The sequence below is a fragment of the Elgaria multicarinata genome, chromosome 6, assembly GCF_023053635.1.
Source record: "Elgaria multicarinata webbii isolate HBS135686 ecotype San Diego chromosome 6, rElgMul1.1.pri, whole genome shotgun sequence".
Taxonomy (NCBI): Eukaryota; Metazoa; Chordata; class Lepidosauria; order Squamata; family Anguidae; genus Elgaria; species Elgaria multicarinata.
The window spans coordinates 105086540-105100341 of record NC_086176.1 but is presented as its reverse complement, the minus strand read 5'-3'; the positions used below and the strand labels follow the sequence as shown (position 1 = coordinate 105100341).

The window sequence follows — 13802 nt, the reverse complement described above, 5'->3', positions numbered from 1 at the left end:
CCACAAATTCTAAGACACATCCTAGCTCAACATTCTCATATTCCATTGGAAAATTCACTTGCACAAGCTGCAATGAAATGAAATGAAATTCAGTGGGACTTGCACAAGGCAACTTCCCATATTCTCTAAGGGCAATAGCATCAGAAAAGGAATACATGAACAAGTGAAAGGTCTGCACTGGTATTGTGGCATCTGCTACATTCATAAAACCATATGCAAATTATGTTGTTAGGCCAACATTAAGTACAGTAATTTGTCCCATAATATTTGATTATTTTTATTGGGCTCTCAGTGCTTCACACATTTTGGGCCCATATTTTAAGGCTAATTCCCCTGCAGTTTTACCATGGATCACTGCTGAAAAGTTAATTTAGCCTGTGACTGACCTATACTGCCTACACTGAAAGTACCCAAGAATCTGTCTTGGCAACCCTTGAAGGAATGTTTGCGTTATTTCAAATGTGCCACTTTGAAGAAATTGGATGTGCCTGCTAAAATCCAAGGCAATAAAAGGTGCAGAGATTGAAATCCTGGATTAACTCTGGCCTTTATTATCAAGGATAAATTATGAAACTTCATTCTGTAATCTGTATTCATGGATATAATCATAATACTAGTAGATCATAATAATAGCAATAATTCTGGCTGAACTGTTCTGTCCTCCTAACTCAGTCAGTCTGCTGACAATCCGAAATGGCCACCACGTAGCTGGGGGGACTATTTTATTTTGGGGGTGAATTTTCTGTTTCCTGGCTGCAAAAATCTGTAGCATGACTTTGTGGGATTATGCGGTTTTACGAAGGTAAGAAAGTGCAACTCTGTATTTGTCTGTGATAATTAGAAATTTTTAAAAAAGATTTAAAGGAGGATCATCTAAGGGAATAGATAAATTACATTAAAAAAACCACAGGTGTGTGGGTGTGCTTTTCTTCAATGGTTTCATTTTATCCCTTCCACTGGAATGACTGGTCTGTTGGTAATTTGTCCAAAGAGTGAGGTGGGTGAGGAGCCCTGGCAGGCCAGGAATGGATGAGGGGTCATAAATTGCCTATCCCAGCAACTCTAGAAGATTTGCTATTTGCTCTAGCTCTATGTGCTTCTTTAGTTCCACAATCCTGAGCAAAGCAGTCTGTAGCTACCTGCAGGTGCTTCTACAGCTCTAGTTGTATGTGAGCGATACATTCCTTATACATAAGCACATAGGTTTTACTTAGGGGCTGCCTTTTTGGTCTGCCTTTTTGGTCTTGAGGGCTTGGAGAGCTGAATGCAGTTGTTAAGTACCCAGGCTTCAGGGAATCCATTACAGTATTTCAGGTCTGTATCATAGGCTAAGCAGTTCCTTCAGCCATCACCCCACTGAAGGAATGTAAGGGGGAAAGGAGTTCTAGGAACTGTTGAACAAGCTTGGGGTTCCAACCTGCTTGTGCATCTAACCCCGATCTTTCTTGTTTCTACCCTTCCTTTTTTGAGATTCCATTTCATACATCATATCCAATGCCAATGACTGATGGTTTCTCTACTTGGCTTCATTCTTTCTTATCTGCAATAGATTTCGTATTAGCTTTAACTGTGGTATAATAGTTTCCAAATTGTATTTATTTCTTGTTATTAACTACACATCTCTCAATTTTTGTAGGGTCAAAGGGTAAGGACAGACCAGCTTGTCCGGTGCGCAACCACTTTTCTATTATTCAAGCAATAAAATCTGAGTAGAATATAAGGTGGGTTTACCAAAGATTTTTGATGATGAAATCCAAGGACAAGTTTTCACTAATGTTTTGCAGTATTTCTTATGCAGAACATGAAGAACAGATTGAGGGCCAGTGGCAATCCAAGTAAAATCTTGCGTTCTATGACCATAGATGCCTGTAAGCTAAATATGCTGGTCTACAGAAGGAAACCAAGCCATTCTTGGGATCAAGACGTGATGAAATCACTCAGCTCCTTCCAAAGGCTCCACAAAAGGCCTCAGATGGTGTAACACAGGCACAGCTCTGTTTAACCCGATGACGCTACATTGATTTATCCATTCACAGTTATGTACATAAAAAGGCAGGAGGAAAAACATGTATTCCACTGGGCATAAACTGTTATACAAATGGCATCTGTTTTAAGACACATTCATTTTCATATGTAAATTTCAAGCAAATTATCTCTGAATCTGAATATTTACAATAGTAGTGTGTGCACGTGTGTGTATGTGTGTGAGAGTGAGCGTGTGTGTACACACACACACACACACACACACACACCATAGACAGATAAATGTGAACGTGTGTGTATCAATTTAAAATTTGCTTGTTTCATCCAATTCCAGCCCTTCTAGCGTACACGCATCCGAACAGATACTCTTAGTACTACCAGAAAGGGCCATCAGCTTCTTATAAGCTTTTGTCTGGCAGGAAAAAAAACTTCAAAGTTTCTTCCTGTTCTGTTCACTTCATCAAAATCCAATAAAGGAATTAAATGAAGCGACACTATTATATACTGTTACCTAGATCTTGACCTAGTAATTGATTTGATATCCTTCTTGTCATCGTCTAACTTCTTGTCCTCAGAAGATTTTGGGTCCTGGAGGTTTTCGTCTCCTTCGTCATCAGATTTGATTTCGGAGCTCCCTGAAGATACGCTTTGTCCTTGAAGTCCAGTTGGCATGCCTGGGGGGGGGGAGGAGGAGGGGGGAAATAAAATGTTATTCACACTTCCCAGCAACAGCTCTTACTCAACAGTGTTAAGAAATTTGTATGCGTGTTCCTCAGAACTGCAAATATTGCAGAACTGTCTTTCCTTTCATTAATAGTAGGAGGATCCTTTTACAAAAGGAAGTATAAAGAAAGCAGTTGTTAAGACCTGTTTTCCAGCTCTGGTATTGTGGCTCTGGTGTATTTTGCGCTACTTTGGAAGGAATAATACTTTCATTGGCTAGAAATTACTAGATTAAGTGCTTATTGTTTTACTATGATTTTATTAGATTGTAAGCCTATGCGGCAGGGTCTTGCTATTTACTGTTTTACTCTGTACAGCACCATGTACATTGATGGTGCTATATAAATAAATAATAATAATAATAATAATAATAATAATAATAATAATAATACACAAGCATTCTGTGATCCATATAAACTGTAGTACTAAGAAATAATGATGAAGATTACTGAATTATTCTGTCCACTTTCCTCTGTCATACCAAGCATACACCTATGCTGCAAACAAAGATGCTAGCTAATAAGGAAGCTCCTTTCTTGAAAAAAATTTATCTAGGTTTGCTTATGTAAATAAATACAGTTCCCCACACTCCAGCCAGAGCTTCCCTTTCTGTCTGCTGTAATGGAATGATACTATGGGTTTAGCTAACAGGTGGAATAGTGGCTAACCCTAACCCTAACCCTTGGGTATATCAGGGAATGACCAGAGTGAACTGAATGTAGGTGAGGTTGATCCTTTTTGGTCTTCTGCAGAACAGTCAGGGCATGTCTACACCAGTCTTTATCCTGGGGATCATCCCAGGATTGTCCCTGTGCATCCACATGATGCGCAGGGGATCCTGGGAGCAGGTAGGGATGATCCCTCCATTTCCCCAGGATATCTGCAGGCCCTTTCCCCCCATTTTACCCCACAGTCCCGGGATGATCCCGAGGACCACTGGTGGTGTGGGTACCCATCCTGACTTCTTCCCTCCTCTCCACGAGTAGTGGGGGTCAGCTGAGGGAAGGAGCCGGGATGGGGGGAGTCCAGGGACATCGTGAGTGGGGGGAGTGGGGTTGGGGCTTTTTTTTTTTGCTGGAGTTCCAAGTGCGCTTCACTTCCTGGCTTTAAAAAGAAAATGGCAGGCACAACGTCCTGCTTCCTCCCTGGACGTCGCGCGCCACATGTGAACCCAGTGGGAGGATCTCAAGATCAGCACATCGCAAGATCCTCCCTGCTCCCTTTCCTGGTGTAGACATGTCCTCAGAGGCATAGTGTCATTCTCAATTAACAGCAAAAATAAATAAATAATCAACGGACCCACTTCCCAGTACGTCTGCTACAAAATATCTATACTAAGCTTACAAAGATCCCACCCAACTCTAACATCTGATGTGGATACGTAAGTGTTTGGGCATTTGTTGAAACAAAATAGATGGTCTTTCTTTCTTTCTTTCTTTCTTTCTTTCTTTCTTTCCCATTGGGCCTGCTATACAAACATTTGGTATTTTGTATAAAAAGGAAGCATTGGAAGCTGGAGAAAAAAATGATAGTTTTTCCCAGAGAGCTGATGCCATGAGGGGAACATTGCAATTCACGGTGTATATTCTCTCTCTCCCTCTGGTCTGTGCTTCACGGTCAAGACAAATTTTGTAGGGCTTTGTTGTGCTACAAAAACATGTAAAACCAACCAGAGTAGGGCAAAAGAAATGTTTTTGCATACAATAGTTAACTTTACAGTGCAATCTTATGCCTGTCTCCTCAGACAAAGTCCCACGGAGTTCAATTGGATTCATTCCCATGTAAGTGTGTACAGGACTGCAACCTTAATAGTTTTTATTAGGAAACTGTTTTAGATCAAGTCAGGCCACTGGTGATGGTGGTTCTCCAGTGTTTCAAACAGGAGCTTTTTCCTACCCATATCTGGAGATGAACTTGGTACCTTCTGCATGCAAAGCAAATGCTCTACCATTGGGCCTTCTCCTTTATGGCCAGGCTCCAACATGACCCACATCCTGTTTTCAACTGGGCTCTGATCAAATTTGGAAACAATGTTGCATGGATATTTATTAATATTACAGGCGTTTTTCAAGGCACAGCAAAATATCTGGTGCATGGTGGCAACTATTTGGAAGCTTGCAAAAGTAGTGGTAAGTGGTGCACCATGAGCAGAATACCTAATACTAGAGGCCTCCCCTCCTGTATCATAGAATTCCCAATTTCCACCAGCCATTCAGATATCCTCACTGGGGGTATGAATCTGAATATAGATCCAGACTGCAACCTATAGGCACAATCACTGTTGCTGTTACTATTGTGTTGCTATCAATGAATCCACATTGCTGAGCTAATGGATCGTTCTGATCTGTTCTTCCAGCAGCCATGGCAGTGCAACGTCCATGGGTTTTGTTGATTCAATAGGGGCCCTACAGCAGGATTGCGAAGAGATTTACTAACACAACTGTGTAGGATTATAACATAGCAGCGAGATAATGCCAAGGCACTAACCTCTGTATGGATCTGGAGGCTGGTTTAAGTCGGGAGATGTAGCAGACTGTACTGGCAGCTGCGGAACTGGAACCTGGTTTGGCACGAGCGAATGGCTGCCACGGAGGCCAACGGCATCTTCACGATGAGCCCCAACCTGTATCAGGAGAGTGAAGGGGAGGCGTTAATATGAGTGCTTTAGGTGGAACAGGGAGAAAAACAACAACCCTCAGAGTTGGCATGGGGAGAGACATGCTGTAAGGAAATGTGGACATTTCAAAATAATGGCAAGGTTCCCTCTAGCTTTTCACTAGAGGGCGCCGAGGTACTGCTATAGGTACACACACACACACCTATATATCTGCAAAAACACTTAACACTCAGTAAGATGCTGTGCAGCATATTTAGTGACAAATATGGCAGAGGAGCTCAGGCAGGTAAAACGTCAAATTGTCTCTCCCAGGGTGCTGCAGTAGAGAGCACTGATTCGTACCCATCTGTCTTCTATCATGTCCGCCAACAGATCTGACAATTATCTTAATGCCCATATGCTTAATTGTGGGCTTCTCAATTCCCTCATTGCTATCAGAAATCCTGCAGGAATTTCAATTTGGCATCCGACTTTCATTTTAAGGGATAAGATTCTTGGGTCTGCCAGTCCCCCCTCCTTTTCCTACCCCTTTTCATAATGCCAGCTAAGCCTCTGACAGTGGAAGCTACTGAAGTATCTGACATCCACCCACCCCCTCCAAATTTGAAGCAAACATAATAAAAAAAATATCACCTTTCCAAAAACTAGAAGCTTAGACCCATTCTAAATTAATCTTCACTGTTATGTCATTAACCACAGAATTCCTGTTCCAAAGGGGTACTGTACTTGCCAGCACTGTGACTCTGGCTAATATATCAATAAAGGTTTTCATTAACCACACCAGTAATGCCATCATTGTAGGCATGATGATATCAACATAATGGTATTGCTGGCATAATTGATGGAGCCAGCTTAATGGAGATGCCTACTTATTTTGTATGTCACACTGTTCAGCACACCTGTAAGTTAAATCTGTTACAGAATTAAGAAAAAGAAAAGATACACAAGGACATTTTTTTTAACACTATGCAACCTCGTTATTCTAAATGTCATACTAAATATTTTCCTAATCAGAAATTTGATCAAAAGTGCTATTTATGTTCTACTAGTGCTACTGTGGCTGCCATGACTAATAACAACGTGCCTAAAACTATTAGGAGCTATAGAAGATTAAACAACATGACAAGGGTCTGCTTTGCAGGCCTTCAAAAAATGCAAATATTAAATAATAATAATCCAAACAATGAGCATGTTTTTGCTGTGTTGCCACAGATTCTTTTGAGCAGCCTTATAGAGGAGCAGGGTCACTGGGAACATTGAAGGTATCGTCACACCACTGTGAGGCTGAGATAAAGAAGGTTCTTTTAGAAGATCAGAGAACCAAAATTTTATTATGCTCAAAATTCTACTATGAGAGAACGAAGCAAAAATGAGACTGTGATATGTTTTCAACTCCAAATAGATCTAATATTGTTTAAATAACCTCTCCAAATACTATTACTGCTATTCCAAACATTCTCCCCCCGCCCCCCAGTTTGGGCATAGCTTCATCCTACAACATCAGAGCTCCTGTGAGTCCATACAATATGGTATTTTGATTCTCTAATGGTATCATTCACTAATCAGTATTTGTGGAGATTAAGAAAACCAAGGAATGTTTCCAATCAGACATAGAAGACTATATAGTCTAATTGTTACCAGGAAGGCAAGAGTGAAAGATAGATTAAAGAGAATTCTGCCAAAGAGGAATCAAGGCCAAAACATAAAAAAGAAAAAAGAAGTTCCTAATAGACATAACGCACTTAATCAAAAGCAAGTGTAAATGACACTCTCCATTGTTAGATTATTTTTTAAAAATCAAGGTCATAGCTGGATGATGAAGGCCTGATCTACACCAAGCAGGATATTGCACTATGAAAGTGGTATGAAAGCGGTTTATAAAAAGTAGGAGCCACACCAAGCAGGATATAGCAGTATGAAAGTGGCATATGGTATGTGTCAATGGGCCTCAGCAGATGTCAGTGCACTTTAATACCGCTATAAAGCAGCAGTGTGGCTCCTGCTTTTTATATACTGCTTTCATAGTGCAATATCCTGCTTGGTGTAGATTAGGCCAAAGTGTATGTACAAACAGGTGTTATATGGAATATTCCCCAACTAGATTCAATGGCCAGGTTTTAAGAAGAAACTCTAGAATATTTGAGAAGAAGAAAGAGCCATCTGGTCTAGAATATGAAGTAAGAGTCCATACCTGAGAATCTATAACTGAATGTAAGTGGTCAGAAACCATAAACCATTGGGGCAAAACCTACCCCTGAAGAGTGCCCCCTAGCAGTCCTTTAATTGGCAGATGAGGAGGTGGTAAAGGAGAAAATGCCTGTCACAACTTATTTGCTAGCAAACTATTTTAGAGTATGGGTGCTGAAATTTCCCACCTCTCCCGAACTTGCTGCTGACCAAATTTTGGCCAGGAAAATTGGTTGCTGTCCAAATCTTCACAAAGATAAAAGGCAGCTTTTAAATAAATGGTTAATAAATCACAAAGATTTAACAGAGAAGTATGCCTTGGATTGGTATAAGGAATAAAACTGTAGCTAGCTCTATTGTTTCTGTGAACAAATGTAGTTCAGGCATGTAAAACAATGATCTGTTTTCATTCTTGGGTGGAGCTAGTGAAAGTTTTGTGATGATTTCATCTGGATCTGTCATCTGATGACAACACTGACTTAAAAAAGAAAGGAACACATTATTACCAAGACAATGGAGTCGGTCACTCCTGACCAATGTAAATACGGTCATATATTTTAAAAGACCTTTCACCACATTGAAAAACTCTACTAAATGATGCCCGGAATTTTGACAGGATGGGTATTGACCTCTGACAACGTTGCTTGTTTTAGCCCAGTTGACATGAATGGGAGGGGAACAGAAACACAGTCATTTCCATCAGTCACGTACAAGAACATTTTCTGGTACATTATCCCCCCCCCCCCAGTTGATAAAAAATAAATTAAAAATTAAAAAGGGAATAAATTAGGGTGATCATATGGAAAGGAGGACAGGGCTCCTGTATCTTTAACAGTTATATAGAAAAGGGAATTTCAGTAGGTGTCATTTGCATGCATGCAGCTCCTGGTGAAATTCCCTCTTCATCGCAACAGTTAAAGCTGCAGGAGCCCTGCCCTCTTGACCAGATACAAAAGAGGGCAGGGCTCATGCACCAGTTACCAGAGAACATTTCATTGCTGGTGCTCGGACATGAGCTTGGGACCTTCTGCATTTATTGCTTATAACTGAGCTTCTCTCTGATTGTTATTCTATGTCTCTTCCTTTCTTGGCATTAACAGCCTCTTTCATCTCTTTTCAGGTATTTCGCTCACCGGACAGTCTCAGGTAGATGCTGTCCCCCACAGGGATCAAAAATATCCTAAGAAAACCTTCCAGGTTTATTTGCATTCATCGTAACTACACATCTTTATGTTTTCTCACTAAAATCCCAAATAACACACACATTCTTTCATTGCCAGCTCAAAGTTAAAGGCACAAAGTGAACTGTTTGACATCAGCAACACCAAAATTCAGTTGTAATTCAGTCTTTCTCCACAAGAATTCATTAAGATAACTTATCCATATCTTACTTGAAGGGATATCAAGTAAGGAGGGGGGGAAAAACCAAGGAAGTTGCAAACCTGTTATGCAATAACCTAATAATCATATGGCAAACTTAGGGTGACCATATGAAAAAGAGGACAGGGCTCTTGTATCTTTAACAGTTGCATAGAAAAGGGAATTTCAGCAGGTGTCATTGTATGCACCTGGTGAAATTCCCTCTTCATCACAAAAGTTAAAGTATCTGGTCACTCTAGTATGGCTCCTGCAGCTTTAACTATTGTGATGAAGAGGGAATTTCACCAGGAGCTGCATGCATACAAATGACACCTGCTGAAATTCCCCTTTTAACACAACTGTTAAAGATACAGGAGACTGTCCTCCTTTTCATATGGTCACCATACAAACCTGGTCCTGTGAATCCTCTATGTGTCTTCCTATCTTGGCATTAATGGCCTCTTTTGGCTAGAACCTTTCTAGCAAAACAAGCATGACTTCTTTTAGTTCCACAGTGCTCCTAGATCAACCCTGCAAGGCAATTGCCTGAAGGGAGACTGCCTGCTGTTCAGTGGAAAGTTTAGCTCAGAAGAAGGGTATTTATTCTTGGTTTTAGATGATTTTTCAACTGGCCTCTCCTCCCATTTTACTGCCATTTGAAGACATGGTGTCAGAATCACGGACAACCAAAGTGCATAAAATCTTTTCTAAACTGGGTTTCTCTGTGGGCTATTTGTTTGCAAGGAGCTAGGACAGTGCCTGTCTGGAAGTCTCAAGATGTATGATAGATACTGGCTTCCAGATCATCACTGCAATAATGGCCAAGTGTTGTTCCAACATGCTGTGTAAAGAGTTTATAGCCCTACCTTTATGAATATCAGGGAAATTGCCCCCATATTTGTCTTGTATATACCCATATGGTTTTAGATTGCTCTTAACTAAATGCAGATGAAACAGCCTGTAGTTGGAGGTTAAGGGATGCTATAGTGGGCAACTTAGGGCAAATAGACATTGTCCGTTTAGATGCCAGAAGGCACAAGAACTGGTTCACTTTGTTCTGGAATGCCCATTGTATCTAGATTTGAAGAGTTATGCCAGATCTACACTAAGCAGGAGATAACACTTTGAATATGATATATGGAATGTGTCATGGGCCCCAACAGCTGTCAAAACCGTTATAAAATCGTTATAAAGCAGTAGCGTAGATCTTGCATCAGCATCTTGATCCCCTTACTGCCGGTATTAGAAATAACTTCTCTTTAAACAAAATCTTATTTTTATTGGGTGGGACACATTATTTTGTGACATACCACACTGCTAAATTTATTAAGTTGGCTCTGGGAAAAAGGAAAAATATAATATAGGCCACAAAGTTAGCTAATTTGATAATTTTTAGTATACAGTCATAGAATCACCATAGAAATATAGAATAGTTGTTAATGACTTCTTAAATTACTTATATTCCTATTATTATATTAGCCTGCTTTTTTATGTTGACACTTTGTGCCTGTTCACATGCCATCACAACTGATGTGGGTTATTTAACCCATGGTGAGGTGGTGCTGTGTGTGGCTACCATTTTGAATATACAACTATTGCTTGAGGGTTGTCATGTTCACTTTTCCTTTCGCTTCTTTTAAAAATCTATTTTAAGGTGTTTTATTCTGTTTTTATTTTATTTTATCTTGTACACCACTCCAAAGTTTTGAATGGGGAGTGGTATATATTGTAAATAAATAAATAAATAGTTGTGTGAACCCAGTGAGTGTGGGTTATGCAAGGGTTAAACAACCCTACAAACCAATGGTCTATTTTAGGGTTATGCAAGGGTTGTTTAACCCACTCTTGCTGGATTTGCACGACACAACAACCCCCGAGCACAGGTTGGATATGGAAAGTGGTGCCTGCAGATTCTGTGGCTTGTTGGCAGCTAAATAACCCATGATGAGCTAAAGCATGTAATTCAAACCCAGTCTCTGTATCATTTTTTGCTTCGTGTTTTTAGTTTGATGTACATGCAAAAGCCTGAGCAATATACTAAACTAAACTAAATCATAGTGCTCTGCAGAAAGATAATGCTCTATGTGTGTATGTACTGTGTTTTAGAGTTTTAAATTTTGTATTCTTGTTTTAATCTCAATTTTAGAATTTCTGTGAACCGCCCAGAGAGCCCTGGCTATGGGAGCGGTATATAAGTATAATAAATAAATAAATAAATAATGATTAAGGAGATAGAGCAATACTTTTAAAAATGTTGTCTCCAAAACAGAATGCAATAATCCTATCTGGTTGGGAACAAGATGTGGTATGAAGCTATCAATGGCTACTTGCCACAATGGCTAAATGGTACCTGCAATGTCAGAGGCATAATGGCTCTCAATACTGATTGTTGGGGAACACAAGTAGGAGAGTACTATTGTGCTCATGTCCTGCTGTGAGCTCCCCATAGGCATTTGGTGGCCAATGTGGGAATAGAATGCTAGACTAGCTAGGCCTTTGGTCTGATCCAGTGCAGCTCTGCTTATGTTCTTATCTGTATGGATAACGGCAACTAAGCTCAAGACGGAATAAGAAGTAAAGATGTTTCCTTCTTTCAGACTGAAATAAGGTACTCAAGCACAGTACATAGCTATGTCTATTCTTTTTAGATAACCAAAAGTAACCGCGGGAAAGCAGACCCTAGCTGGGGCGGCGGGAAGGACTGTGGTCCCAACTCAGATCACCCTCCCACACACGTGCAGTTTGTTTATGAAAAAAAATCCTGTTTGCTTTAATGGGAGCATTTATTGATACGTAAATTGCAGATGTGGGACAACACATCCGGTTCAGGACAACGGGGTGCAAAGAGTAAATCTAGATCAGATTCTAAATGTGTGTATCTGAAGGTGGGTGCTCAGGACAGAATAGGGATTCTGCTGGGATACAAAGTCATCTTGTCTGCCTCCTGAGGAATCTGTATAACGAACAAGTAGCAACGGTAAGAACAGACCACGGAACAACGGACTGGTTTAAGATTGGGGAAGGAGTACGGCAGGGTTGTATACTCTCACCTTATCTATTTAACTTGTATGCAGAACACATCATGCGACGTGCTGGGCTTGACGAATCCAAGGCTGGAGTTAAAATTGCAGGAAGAAACATTAACAACCTCAGATATGCAGATGACACCACTTTGATGGCTGAAAGCAAGGAGTTGCTGAGGAGCCTTATGACAAAGGTGAAAGAAGAAAGTGCAAATGCCGGGTTGCAGTTAAACCTCAAAAAAACCAAGATTATGGCAACCAGCCTGATTGATAACTGGCAAATAGAGGGAGAAAACGTGGAGGCAGTGACAGACTTTGTATTTCTGGGCGCAAAGGTTACTGCAGATGCTGAATGCAGCCAGGAAATCAGAAGACGTTTACTTCTTGGGAGGAGAGCAATGACAAATCTTGATAAAATAGTTAAGAGCAGAGACACCACACTGACCACAAAGGTCCGCATAGTTAAAGCAATGGTATTCCCCGCAGTAACCTATGGCTGCGAGAGCTGGACCATAAGGAAAGCTGAGCGAAGGAAGATAGATGCTTTTGAACTGTGGTGTTGGAGGAAAATTCTGAGAGTGCCTTGGACTGCAAGAAGATCAAACCAGACCATACTCCAGGAAATAAAGCCAGACTGCTCACTTGAGGGAATGGTATTAAAGGCAAAACTGAAGTACTTGGCCACATAATGCTCGGCTTCGTCCATTTTCTTCTGCTGCCCCTTATGCCTGGAACGCTCTTCCAGAACATTTGAGAACTACAAGTTCAACCGCAGCTTTTAAAGCTCAGCCAAATACTTTTCTTTTTCCTAAAGCTTTTAAAACTTGATTTTGTTCTGACTTTATACTGTTAGTTTTACCCGACCCAGTGCCTGTTTACCCTACCCTGTGCCTGTTTGCATTCTCTTCCCCTCCTTATTGTTTCATTATGATTTTATTAGAATGTAAGCCTATGCGGCAGGGTCTTGCTATTTACTGTTTTACTCTGTACAGCACCATGTACATTGATGGTGCTATATAAATAAATAAATAAATAAAAATAATAACAACAGTGCTGGTAAGACTTTTTTTTAACAACAACAACAAATCACCTAACACTTCCATGGATCCCATTATATTGGATAATTTCTGGCCAGCTTCCAATATTCCATTTCTGGACAAGATGTTCAAGCATTTTGTGCCATCTCAGCTCCAGGTGTTCCTGGGTGAGGCAGATAATCCCAAGGGAGGCCAGGTTAGCTCTATCTTCATTGTCCTTCATCTGGCAGGCAAATACTTTATTATTATTAATTATTGTTCAGATGGGCTTTTGGCTTTAAAGCCAATTCGTTGGTGAAATAGGGCTTAACTCATATTTGCTATTTATTTCTTAATTCTATTGATTTATTTAAATGTATTTGCTATAATTATAATGTTGTACTTTCCCTCCCCTTGTACTTCTTTGTTGTTGGCCACTTTGAGTACTATTTGCAGTGGCCCAGCATGGCCGTCACCATCTAGTGATGATGACAGGAAATGCAGATGATGGGAATTGTAGTTTAACCCATCTAAAGGGTGCCAGATTGGGGTAAGCTGCAATAATGCAATTATAGCTTGACAGGAAATCAATGGTGATTAATAAGGTCAGGGTTTCACCCCCACAACTGCCTCAGCTACCTAGGGAGGTTGTGGGCTCTCCCACACTAGAGGCATTCAAGAGGCAGCTGGACAGCCATCCGCCAGGGATGCTTTAAGGTGGATTCCTGCATTATTATTATTATTATTATTATTATTATTATTATTATTATTTATATAGCATCATCAGTGTACATGGTGCTGTACAGAGTAAAACAGTAAATAGCAAGACCCTGCCGCATAGGCTTACAATCTAATAAAATCATAGTAAAACAATAAGGAGGGGAAGAGAATGCA

The 13802-nt window shown here is 40.4% G+C and overlaps 1 protein-coding gene across 22 annotated transcripts in view; it reads right to left on the bottom strand.

The window, feature by feature from the left end:
- Window positions 1-13802, bottom strand: part of TCF4 (transcription factor 4) — a 410485-nt gene that overhangs the window by 10250 nt on the left and 386433 nt on the right. For 18 of the 22 annotated variants that reach the window (XR_010025561.1, XM_063128224.1, XM_063128230.1 and 15 more), the window contains 2 exons: window positions 5194-5329; window positions 2495-2657 (listed from right to left, as the gene is read on the bottom strand). Coding sequence is in view for 21 of the 22 variants with exons in the window: in XM_063128224.1 (XP_062984294.1) it covers window positions 2495-2657; window positions 5194-5329 (299 nt within the window). In the remaining variant the exon portion in view is untranslated. The remainder of the gene's footprint in view (window positions 1-2494; window positions 2658-5193; window positions 5330-13802) is intronic. The other 4 variants (XM_063128223.1, XM_063128237.1, XM_063128242.1 and 1 more) reach the window with 1 other exon arrangement.